The sequence below is a fragment of the Phyllobates terribilis genome, unplaced genomic scaffold (genome assembly GCF_046119375.1).
Source record: "Phyllobates terribilis strain yellow unplaced genomic scaffold, ASM4611937v1 Scaffold_2__4_contigs__length_985480577, whole genome shotgun sequence".
Classification (NCBI taxonomy): Eukaryota; Metazoa; Chordata; class Amphibia; order Anura; family Dendrobatidae; genus Phyllobates; species Phyllobates terribilis.
The window spans coordinates 362,611,067-362,623,421 of record NW_027362762.1 but is presented as its reverse complement, the minus strand read 5'-3'; the positions used below and the strand labels follow the sequence as shown (position 1 = coordinate 362,623,421).

The following is a 12,355-nucleotide window of genomic DNA, read 5'->3' as shown; positions in this document are numbered from 1 at the left end:
CTAAACAAGGTGAGGGAAAGACAAGAAGAGCAGTATAACAAACATGCACCAGCAGAACCCTTGGCACCAGGAGAAATAGTGCTCAAGCGGAAAAGAAGAGGTCACAAGCTCGATGACCAGTGGGAAAGAGAGCACTACACAGTGTTGAATTCTAAATTTGACAACACCAAAACCTGCCTGATCAGCAAGGATGGAGGTAAAACAACCGCAACAGTCTCAAGAGACCACTTGAAATTGTGCCCAGGTCTACTGAAGACACCGGAGGAAGAAGCACCTCTTGTAATACCGGAGAAACCCAAGGAAGATGTACTTCATACAGTTCTAGGAGACTTCCCTGCGGACTGGCCTCAACTTGATGGAGCAGTTATTATACCAGTAATACACTTCTGTCAACCACCAGAAGAGCCTCCACCACAATAAGAACCTGTGAGAGCCCTAGAAGAACCTGCTCAGGAACAGGAAGAGTCCCCAGTAAGAGGAGGATCACTCGATGAAGCAGAACCGGAGGGCCCAGTAATCAGTGTACTTGCCAGTCCCGTAGAGAGATTGAGGCAGTTTTATAATCTACCCGCACGTAGATCTCATAGGTTAACAGAGAGTACATGCACAGACACCAGTATCACCCCAGTGCTACGAAGGTCCACACGCAGCACACAAGGCCAAATCCCTACCAGGTATAGGGAATAAAATACAAAATGGCTACAGTGTAAATAGTTACCCAGTGGGGTATTGCCTACTGTTATTTATTTGTGTAAACTGAAAATAGAATGTGTTCATTTAGTTACCTGTAAGGGTATAGAGACTTGTAGGCTGAGGACTGTGAGCAGCCAAAAACTTTCCGTTGTACATAGTTGCACTTATCAAAGTGCCCCCTTATTTGTTTCATAAAAAGACCACAGAACAAAAACCTGTTTGGCGTGGCCGAAGACATGGTCCAAGACCTGGATCACTTATGCCCTGTAGCCACACCCAGGGCCTACATTGAGGGTTTTCAGGCGGGTCCCTCATGCTGCTCTTGTTACACCTTCATCAGTGAAATGGACACCTGGTGATGGGACTTACTGTAACATTGTTATTGTTATTACTCTTGTTACATTTTATTACCTGTTTAAAATGCTTCAGTCCAGGAGTACTGAGTTGTACTAGGGGGGAATGTGGCAAACTGCTACTACAGGTACCACAGGACCCAAAAGGGTGCATGGACGGACTTCTCCACAAGAGCCCTCACTACAAACAAACACCTCCACCCTTCAACCTCAGACCACTAGAGGGAGCCCTGTTAGGGATATATATATATGGAGGGTGGAGTTAAGCAGTTCAGTTCAGTTAGAGAGTCTCTCAGTCTGAGAGAGAGTGTGCTGGCACTTAGACCAGTGAAGAAGCAGCACGTGAGCTGCCGTGTACTGAAGGCCCCGAGTGTGGCCGAGTCAAGGAGAGAGGAGAGAGAAGTTGAGGGGGCAGAGGAGCATCACAGGCTCACCCCAAGACACAAGCCGGACACCGGGTCTGCGCCTACAGGGTTCTCTACACCCAGTAGGGACAACCGGCATACCAGGAGGCTTCCAGACCCCGGGTTATCCTCAAGCTACCAGCAATAACAGGATTAAGAACCACGAAGGCCCCAGCGTCCAGGAATAGTGGTTGCCAAAGAAAAGTCCTACTACCAAGCAGTCAGGTGAGAAAGCAACACAACATAGAAGCTAGGCCAAAGTTCCAGGCTGGCTAGAAGCTTAGAGAGAGGAAGACTTGGATCAGGAGGCCTTATACCCGCTCACTGGGGAGAGTCCTGAAGTGCACCCTTCCTAGCAAGTACCCTGGACCATACCTGCCGTTACACCAGTAAAGGTACTGAAGCGAATCCCCCTGTGTGCGTGTCCGTCATTCCCCCTGACCCGACCGGGCCATCTCTCACCTGCATCCCTTCTATCAACCCTGCCCCGGGGGTCCGCTCTGCCTGTGGGGAGCAGAAACATCCCAGCTGCCATTCCATCACCCCCCGGAGGTCTGCAGCAGCGCTGGTAATCATTACCAGAAGCCACAGGTGGCGTCACAAGACAAATTGTTAACAAAACCCCTTTTAAAGAGTGACCCCAGGGTACGGGCCCGGGAGCCGACTGCCGTGACATCCCCAGAAGGTAAAGGCCCGGGTACCGAGTCTCCCCCATATCTCCATGGGCAAGTCAGCTGCTCACACTGTTGTCCACCCTGTCCACCTAATTTAATACTGGATATACTAGGAGTATAAGAGGTTTCTCATGCTGCTGCCCAGCCTGTCTAAACAATATCCACTGGGAGCTTTCCTTCCTTTGCTTCCAAGAAAACTCCATTAACCACCTCACTGGTGGGCAAGTTTTCGTTTTTGCTCCTCTTTTTTTTCCTTTTCTTCTTCCAAGTGTCATAACTTTTTTATTTTCTTCTAACACAGGCATATGAAGGCTTTTTCTTTGTGGGATGAATTGGAGTTTTGCATGGTTTTTCATAGTCAGTATAATTGTCGTGATACGCGGTGATAAGTGGTGGAAAAAAAAAACAGAATTTTGTAAAAAATAAAATTTGGTTTGTGTCATTTTCTTAGACCCACAACTATTTTTATTTTTCTGTTAGTGGAGATGTCAGAGGGTTTCTTTTTTGTGTAGCAAGCTGATATTTTCATTGATATTTTTTTTTGGGTAGATGACATTCTGATTTTATTGCAATTTTTCATGGAAGTGAGGTGACAAAAAATACAATTCTGGTATTTTGATTTTAGGTTAATTAATTTTATATTTTGATTTATTGGACTTTTACAGACACGCCAATACCAATTTTCATTTTAAAGGGAGGAAAATGAGAGTGAGTTAAATTTTTATTTTATCTTTTTCATATTTTTTAAAAACTTATTTTTATTACATTTTTTAGTCAATTGCTTAAACTATATACTGAAATAGAACTGTATTTTAGTACATAGACAAAACAGCATTCTTCTATGAAGTCCAGCCACATGCAGACTGTGGGAGTCTTCAGCATTCCCAGGATGCCATGAGACCACCTGTGATCACATTGGGTGCCAAAGGAAGTAGGTGCATGCACACATCGGTGATCACGCTATTCAGATGCCGCTGTCAGTGACTGACAGTGGCATTTAAATGGTTAGAAAGCTGCGATCAGATATAGCTCCAATCGCTTCTGTTTCAGCAGGATGTTGACTGTATATCACAGATGTGTGGTGAAAGCTACATAACTCAGGCCCTGAAATATCGGCAAGGGATTAACTATATGTCCATGTATGTTTTAAGTGAAATATTGTAACCTATAAGAGAACTCTGCAAGTGTTTTGCACTGTATGTGAAGCGATCTAACTGCACACATAACGAGAAAGAGCCAGACAGTCAGTGCCCTAAAAATAATCTTCTATGCTTTATTCCAAGCAAGCTGCAAGGGGGGGATGTGTATTCCTAGATGACTCGTCAGGTAGGCTACTATACAGCGCATGACACTTTCAAAGTTCTTCTGGTTTTGTTTCATTGATTTTTCTAATAATATTGATGGATTAAGGGATGGTGGTGGTTAATAATGCAAAAACCCAATGATGGGTAATCTTTAAGCTAAAAAGGATTTTGCTCTCTGGTGAAGGACGAAAAAATAAAGGGTGTCTGTTACGGCACATTGGCTGATATGTCGTCTAAATCATTACTAATAAAATCTATGAGACAGATCTATCAATATCTCCCATAACAGATGTTTCCATATCTCCCATAAACCTTATAGAAGAAAGAAAACGCACATGTGAAGCCACTTTGGTTGGAACTGGGGAAAGCTACTCTCGGAATAGTGGGAGTCCCAGAATTTATACCACATGATCAGCATTTGTATCATGTATGGGATCCAGGAACACCCCTTCAATATCCCAAAAGAATCAAGCAGCTCAGGTTTGTGTGGGACATTTTCATTTTGTAGAAGTGTTAGACAAAATAGAGAAACATCAATGGACAGTAAGTTTTAGATTGCGGTGTAGGAGACTTACCTCTCGTGTTATGGATCTAGACTCTCCAGCAGCAAGTTGTCGAGTGGTCAGCATGCGACCCTTACTGCTGGGAGCTGATTTAGTTTGATGCTGCTCATTAAAGTGCTTAGAAAGTGGAGTACTAGGAGACTGAAGTCCGGCAGCTGGTGCAATGCCAATGTCTACATCATTATTCACTACTTCAAATGCCCTAAAAGAAGAGAAACTAGTAATTAACAATGGAAGCTGCTTCTGTTGCGGGAAGAAGGACTGCTTCCTGCTCCAAAATAATTCAAATACAATATTTTACCTTCATACTGTTTTTACTTGTGATAGAAACCAAACGAGGTTTTCAGCTTTTATCTTAAAAAAGATAAGAATAGTGTAGAGTACCTGACAGCGGATGCATACTGCCCCATCCGTGGGTAGCAAGTATCAGACACAGGCTGCATGGTTTCAGCCAGGTATGTGTAACTCTGAAGCGCTGCGGCATTTCAGAGAAAGCCGCCTGTTTGACTAATCTCCAGTGCGGCTTGGTCCCCTGTGACTTTTTGCCACCCACATCCCTGGAGAGACAGGTCTTTCATTATACAGGGAGAGATCTGTCAATTGAGGGGAGTGGGCAGAGAAAAGCCACCACAAAACTCAGAGTTGTGCCTAAATTTTGCACTTTTTCAATGTTTTACACGAGAATTCTGGCAAGAAAGCTTTGATGAATCTGGCTCATCTCTTCAAGTTTGTGTCAAACATTACTTCAAACCTCAGATGTGTAAACCTCAACAAAAAACACTTAGATTCCTAATGTGGATTTCTCTTGAAAACCACGTCAGCTTTGTGTGCCTAAAATAAAAACAGTGTGAGAACATACCCTAAGGGTGTTCAGACAACCATCTATTTTTGACATATGTGTTCTATCAATGTTTTTCATGGATACAACATGTACGTATTGTAGTTTTTGATTGAAGTCAAAGATCAAAATCACCCATACAAGTCTATGAAGCACTGCAAATATATATACATATACTGTATGTGTATATACATATATATATATATATATATATATATGTATACATATAAATATATATATATATATACCATATATACAGTATATATATATATATATATATATATATATATATATATATACATACATGTGTACAGTGAAGGAAATAATTATTTGATCCCTTGCTGCTTTTGTAAGTTTGCCCACTGACAAAGACATGAACAGTCTATAATTTTAAGGGTAGGTTAATTTTAACATTGAGAGATAGAATATCCAAAAAAAAATCAAGAAAATCACATTGTATAAATTAGAAACATATTTTTGCATTTTGCAGTGAGAAATAAGTATTTGATTCCTCTGGCAAACAACACTTAATACTTGGTGGCAAAACCCTTGGCAAGCACAGCAGTCAGACTTTTTTTGTAGTTGATGATGAGGTTTGCGCACATGTCAGGAGGAATTTTGGTCCACTCCTCTTTGCAGATCATCTCTAAGGCTGCGTGCCCACTATGCGTTTTTCAAGCGTTTTTGCCACAGAATTTCCACAGCGAAAACGCTTAAAGAACGCTTGGTAATACATGCCCCATGGTCCCAAATGATAATCCGCATGTGATGTGCACATGCTGCGGAAATTTCCTCTGCGGATTATCATTGCGGAAAAATCTACAGCATGTCCATTATTTTTGCGGAAATGCAGCGTAATTGTCGCCATTGACTTGCATTGAATCGCATAATATCCGCATGACTACATGTGCACATGCGGATATTAAGCAATTTAATGTGCGGATGGTACCCGGGTTTGGAGAAGAGGAGACTCTCCTCCAGACCCGGGTTCCATAGTACCTGTTAAAAAAAAGAATTTAAAAATAAAAAATAAACATTATACTCACCTTCTGATGGCCCACGGTCTTCTCTCCGATGCGTCCTGGCTCCCCGGTGGCTCGCGATGGTGTAAAAGGACATTCCATGACTAAATGACATCATGGAAGGTCCTTTTACACCTCTGCGAGCCGCCCAAGACACCAGACGCACGGGAGAAGGAGACCGGGGGCCATCAGAAGGTGAGTATAATGTTTTATTTTTTAACATTTTTATTCTTATTTTAACTATTAACTTGGTCACAATATATAAATCCATGGTAAAATCGCTTGGAAAAGCGCTTGATAACCCACATGCAAAAATGCATGCAAAAACGCTTGACAAACGATTCTACCTGGCAGGAAAAACGCATGTAAAATCTGCATGCGTTTTTCCTGCCAGGGAGATGCAGAAAAAATCAGGAGCATTTCTGCATCGTGGGCACTTAGCCTCAATCATTCAGACTTTGAGGCTGTCGCTTGGCAACTCGGAGCTTCAAGTCTCTGCATAAGTTTTCTATGGGATTAAGGGCTGGACACTGGCTAGGCCACTCCATGACCTTACTGTGCTTCTTTTTGATCCACTCCTTTGTTGCCTTAGCTGTATGTTTTGGGACATTGTCTTGCTGGAAGACCCAGCCACGACCCATTTTTAATGTCCTGGTGGAGGGAAGGAAGTTGTCACTCAGGATTTTACGGTACATGGCTCCATCCATTCTCCCATTGATGCAGTGAAGTAGTCATGTGCCCTTAGCAGAGAAATACCCCCAAAACATAATGTTTCTCTATGCTTGACAGTGGGGACAGTGTTCTTTGGGTTATAGGCAGCATTTCTCTTCCTCCAAACACGGCAAGTTGAGTTAATGCTAAAGAGCTACATTTTTGCATCAACTGACCACAGCACCGTTTTCCAATAAGTCACAGAATCATCCAGATGTTCATTGGCAAACTTCAGATAGGCCTGCACATGTGTCTTCTTGAGCAGGGGGACCTTGCGGGCACTGCAGGATTTTAAACCTTTAAGGCGTAATGTGTTACCAATGATTTCCTTGGTGATTGTGGTCCCAGCTGCCTGGAGATCATTAACAAGTTCCCCCCGTGTAGTTTTAGGCTGATCTCTCACCCTCTTCATGATCAAGAATACCCCACGAGGTGAGATTTTGTATGGTGCCCCAGATTGATATCGATTGACAGTCATTTTGTATTTCTGCCATTTTCTTACTATTGCACCAACAGTTGTCTCCTTCTCACCCAGCGTCTTACTTATGGTTTTGTAGCCTAAAAAATTATCTAATTTATACAATGTAATTTTCTTGATTTTTTTTGGATATTCTATCTCTCAATGTTAAAATTAACCTACCCTTAAAATTATAGACCGTTCATGGCTTTGTCAGTGGGCAAACTTACAAAAACAGCAAGGGATAAAATAATTATTTCCTTCACTATATATATATATATATATATATATATATATATATATATATATATATATATACACACTGCTCAAAAAAATAAAGGGAACACTCAAATAACACATCCTAGATCTGAATGAATGAAATATTCTCATTGAATACTTTGTTCTGTACAAAGTTGAATGTGCTGACAACAAAATCACACAAGAATCAATGGAAATCAAATTTATTAACCAATGGAGGCCTGGATTTGGAGTCACCCCCAAAATTAAAGTGCAAAAACACTACAGGCTGATCCAACTTTGATGTAATGTCCTTAAAACAAGTCAAAATGAGGCTCAGTATTGTGTGTGACCTCCACGTGCCTGTATGACATCCCTACAATGCCTGGGCATGCTCCTGATGAGGTTACGGATGGTGTCCTGTGGGATCTCCTCCCAGACCTGGACTAAAGCATCCGCCAACTCCTGGACAGTCTGTGGTGCAACATGACGTTGGTGGATGGAGTGACACATGATGTCCCAGATCTGCTCAATCGGATACAGGTCTAGGGAACGGGCGGGCCAGTCCATAGCTTCAATGCCTTCATCTTGCAGGAACTGCTGACACACTCCAGCCACATGAGGTCTGGCATTGTCCTGCATTAGGAGGAACCCAGGGCCATCCGCACCAGCATATGGTCTCACAAGGGGTCTGAGGATCTCATCTCAGTACCTAATAGTCAGGCTACCTCTGGCGAGCACAAGGAGGGCTGTGCGGCCGTCCAAAGAAATGCCACCCCACACCATTACTGACCCACTGCCAAACCGGTCATGCTGAAGGATGTTTCAGGCTGCAGATCGCTCTCCACGGCGTCTCCAGACTTTGCCACGTCAGTCACATGTGCTCAGTGTGAACCTGCTTTCATCTGTGAAGAGCACAGGGCGCCAGTGACGACTTTGCCAATCCTGGTGCTCTGTGGCAAATGCCAAGTGTCCTGCACGGTGTTGGGCTGTGAGCACAACCCCCATCTGTGGATGTCGGGCCCTCATACCACCCTCATGGAGTTGGTTTCTAACCGTTTGTGCAGACACATGCACATTTGTAGCCTGCTGGAGGTCCTTTTGCAGGGCTCTGGCAGTGCTCCTCCTGTTCCTCCTTGCACAAAGGCGGAGGTAGCGGTCCTGCTGATAGGTTGTTGCCCGCCTACGGCCCCCTCCACGTCTCCTGGTTTACTGGCCTGTCTCCTGGTAGCGCCTCCGGCCTCTGGACACTATGCTGACAGACACAGCAAACCTTCTTGCCACATCTCGCATCGATGTGCCATCCTGGAGGAAATCCCACAGGAGACCATCCGCAACCTCATCACGAGCATGCCCAGGCATTGCAGGGAGGTCATACAGGCTTCTGGAGGCCACACACAATACTGAGTGTCATTTTGACTTGTTTTAAGGACATTACATCAAAGTTGGATCAGCCTGTAGTGTGTTTTTCCACTTTAATTTTAGGGGTGACTCCAAATCCAGGCCTCCATTGGTTAATAAATTTGATTTCCATTGATGATTTTTGTGTGATTTTGTTGTCAGCACATTCAACTTTGTACAGAACAAAGTATTCAATGAGAATATTTCATTTAATCAGATCTAGGATGTGTTATTTGAGTGTTCCCTTTAGTTTTTTGAGCAGTGTATATATATATATATATATATATATATATATATATATATATATATATATATATATACACACACTACCGTTCAAAAGTTTGGGGTCATTTAGAAATTTCATTATTTTTGAAAGAAAAGCACATTTTTTTTCAAAGAAGCTAACATTAAATGACTCAGAAATGCACTCTATACATTTTTAATGTGGTAAATGACTATTCTAGCTGCAAATGTCTTGTTTTTTTTTTGCAATATCTACATAGGTGTATAGAGACCCATTTCCAATAACCACCACTCCAGTGTTTTAATGGTACATTGTGTTTGCTAACTGTGTAAGAAGGTTAATGGATGTTTAGAAAAACCTAGAAAACCCTTGCACAAGTATGTTAGCCCAGCTGAAAACGGTTTGGCTGATTTGAGAAGCTATAAAATTGACCTTCCTTTGAGCTAGTTGAGAATCTGGAGCATTACATTTGTTTGTTCTATGAAACTTTCAAAATGGCCAGAAAAAGAGAACTTTCATGTAAAACTCGACAGTTTATACTTGTTCTTAGAAATGAAGGCTATTACATGCGAGAAATTGACAAGAAACTGAAAATTTCCTACAAGGGTGTGTACTACTCCCTTCAGAGGAGAGCACAAATAGGCTCTAACCAGAGTAGAAAGAGAAGTGGGAGGCCCCTCTGCAGAACTGAGAAACAAGACAAGTACATTACAGTCTCTAGTTTGAGAAATCGACGCCTCACAGCTCCTCAACGGTCAGCTTCATTAAAGAGTACACGCAAAAAGCCAGTGTCAACGTCTACAGTGAAGAGGCGATGCCGGGATGCTGGCCTTCAGGGCAAAGTGGCAAAGAAAAAGCCATATCTGAGACTGGCTAATAAAAGGAAAAGATTAATATGGGCAAAAGAACACAGACATTGGACAGAGGAAGATTGGAAAAAAGTTTTAAGGACAGACGAATCAAAGTTTGAGGTGTTTGGATCACACAGAACATTTGTGAGATGCAGAACAACTGAAAATATGCTGGAAGAGTGCCTGACGCCATCTGTCAAGCATGGTGGAGGTAATGTGATGGTCTGGGGTTGCTTTGGTGCTGGTAAAGTGGGAGATTTTTCATAAGGAAGGCTATCACTCCATTTTGCAACGCCATGCCATACCCTGTGGACAGCGCTTGATTGGAGTCAAATTCATCCTACAACAGGGCAATGACCCAAAGCACACCTCTACCTGTAATTGCTGCAAAGGGAGCATTCTTTGACGAAAGCAAAGCTTGAAGGAGAAAATTATTCTTTCAAATAAAAATCATTATTTCTAACCTTGTCAATGTCTGGACTATATTTTCGATTCATTGTGCAACTCATTTGATAAATAAAAGTATGAGTTTTCATGGAAAACACAAAATTGTCTGGGTGACCCCAAACTTTTGAACGGTAGTGTGTATATGTTTATATAGTGTTTATATATTTATATATATAAACTTGAAAAAATGAAGACAGCACACCTATTAGGAAACCAGTGATTTATTCGCTCACAAACAGCTAAGGCAACGTTTCGGCTCTGAGTTTGAACCTTTCTCAAACACAGAGCTGAAACGTCGCCTTAGCTCTTTTTGAGCAAATAAATCACTGGATTCCTAATAGGAGTGCTGTTTTAATTATTTGGAGTTTATATGCTGGGTTTGGTCTATGCCTGGAGGACGTGCACCCAATCTACAGTACAGACCAAAAGTTTGGACACACCTTCTCATTTAAAGATTTTTCTGTATTTTTATGACTATGAAAATTGTACATTCACACTGAAGGCATCAAAACTATGAATTAACACATGTGAAATTATATACTTAACAAAAAAGTGTGAAACAACTGAAAATATGTCTTATATTCTAGGTTCTTCAAAGTAGACACCTTTTGCTTTGATGACTGCTTTGCACACTCTTGGCATTCTCTTGATGAACTTCAAGAGGTAGTCAACGGAAATGGTCTTCCAACAATCTTGAAGGAGTTCCCAGAGATGCTTAGCACTTGTTGGCCCTTTTGCCTTCACTCTGCGGTCCAGCTCACCCCAAACCATCTCGATTGGGTTCAGGTCTGGTGACTGTGGAGGCCAGGTCATCTGGCATAGCACCCCATCACTCTCCACCTTGGTGAAATAGCCCTTACACAGCCTGGAGGAGTGTTTGGGGTCATTGTCCTGTTGAAACAAAAAGATGTTCCAACTAAACGCAAACCGGATAGAATAGCATGCCGCTGCAAGATGCTGTGGTAGCCATGCTGGTTCAGCATGCCTTCAATTTTGAATAAATCCCCAACAGTGTCACCAGCAAAGCACCCCCACACCATCACACCTCCTCCTCCATGCTTCACGGTTGGAACCAGGCATGCAGAGTCCATCCGTTCACCTTTTCTGCGTCGCACAAAGACACGGTGGTTGGAACCAAAGATCTCAAATTTGGACTCATCAGACCAAAGCACAGATTTCCACTGGTCTAATGTCCATTTCTTGTGTTCTTTAGCCCAAACAAGTCTCTTCTGCTTGTTGCCTGTCCTTAGCAGTGGTTTCCTAGCAGCTATTTTACCATGGAGGCCTGCTGCACAAAGTCTCCTCTTAACAGTTGTTGAAAAGATGTGTCTGCTGCTAGAACTCTGTGTGGCATTGACATGGTCTCTAATCTGAGCTGCTGTTAACCTGCGATTTCTGAGGCTGGTGACTCGGATAAACTTATACTCAGAAACAGAGGTGACTCTTGGTCTTCCTTTCCTGGGGCGGTCCTCATGTGAGCCAGTTTCTTTGTAGCGCTTGATGGTTTTTGCAACTGCACTTGGGGACACTTTCAAAGTTTTCCTAATTTTTCGGACTGACTGACCTTCATTTCTTAAAGTAATGATGGCCACTCGTTTTTCCTTACTTAGCTGCTTTTTTCTTACCATAATACAAATTCTAACAGTCTATTCAGTAGGACTATCAGCTGTGTATCCACCAGACTCCTGCACAACACAACTGATGGTCCCAACCCCATTTATAAGGCGAGAAATCCCACTTATTAAACCTGACAGGGAACACCTGTGAAGTGAAAACCATTTCCGGTGACTACCTCTTGAAGCTCATCAAGAGAATGCCAAGAGTGTGCAAAGCAGTCATCAAAGCAAAAGGTGGCTACTTTGAAGAGCCTAGAATATAAGACATATTTTCAGTTGTTTCACACTTTTTTGTTAAGAATTAGTGTTGAGCCACCCCCGTAGTGTTCGAGTTCGGTTCGGTTCGTCGAACACCCGTGTGTTCGCCGAACTGTTCGTCGAACACCTTCGAACACCGTTAAAACCAATGGCAGGCAAACAAAAACACATAGAAACACATAGAAAACACCTTCAAAGGTGTCCAAAAGCTGACAAACTGCTCAGAAGACATAACTAACACATGGAAAAGTGACAAGTACATATAGTCATGCGAAAATAAAA

At 42.5% G+C, this 12,355-nt stretch overlaps 1 protein-coding gene across 2 annotated transcripts in view; it reads right to left on the bottom strand.

Annotated features, from left to right (window-relative positions):
• The window catches only part of CFAP47 (cilia and flagella associated protein 47), a 1,117,227-nt gene that overhangs the window by 1,036,389 nt on the left and 68,483 nt on the right, over window positions 1–12,355 (bottom strand). For both annotated transcript variants that reach the window (XM_073664712.1, XM_073664711.1), the window contains exon 13: window positions 4,004–4,193. In XM_073664712.1, the coding sequence (XP_073520813.1) occupies window positions 4,004–4,193 (190 nt within the window). The remainder of the gene's footprint in view (window positions 1–4,003; window positions 4,194–12,355) is intronic.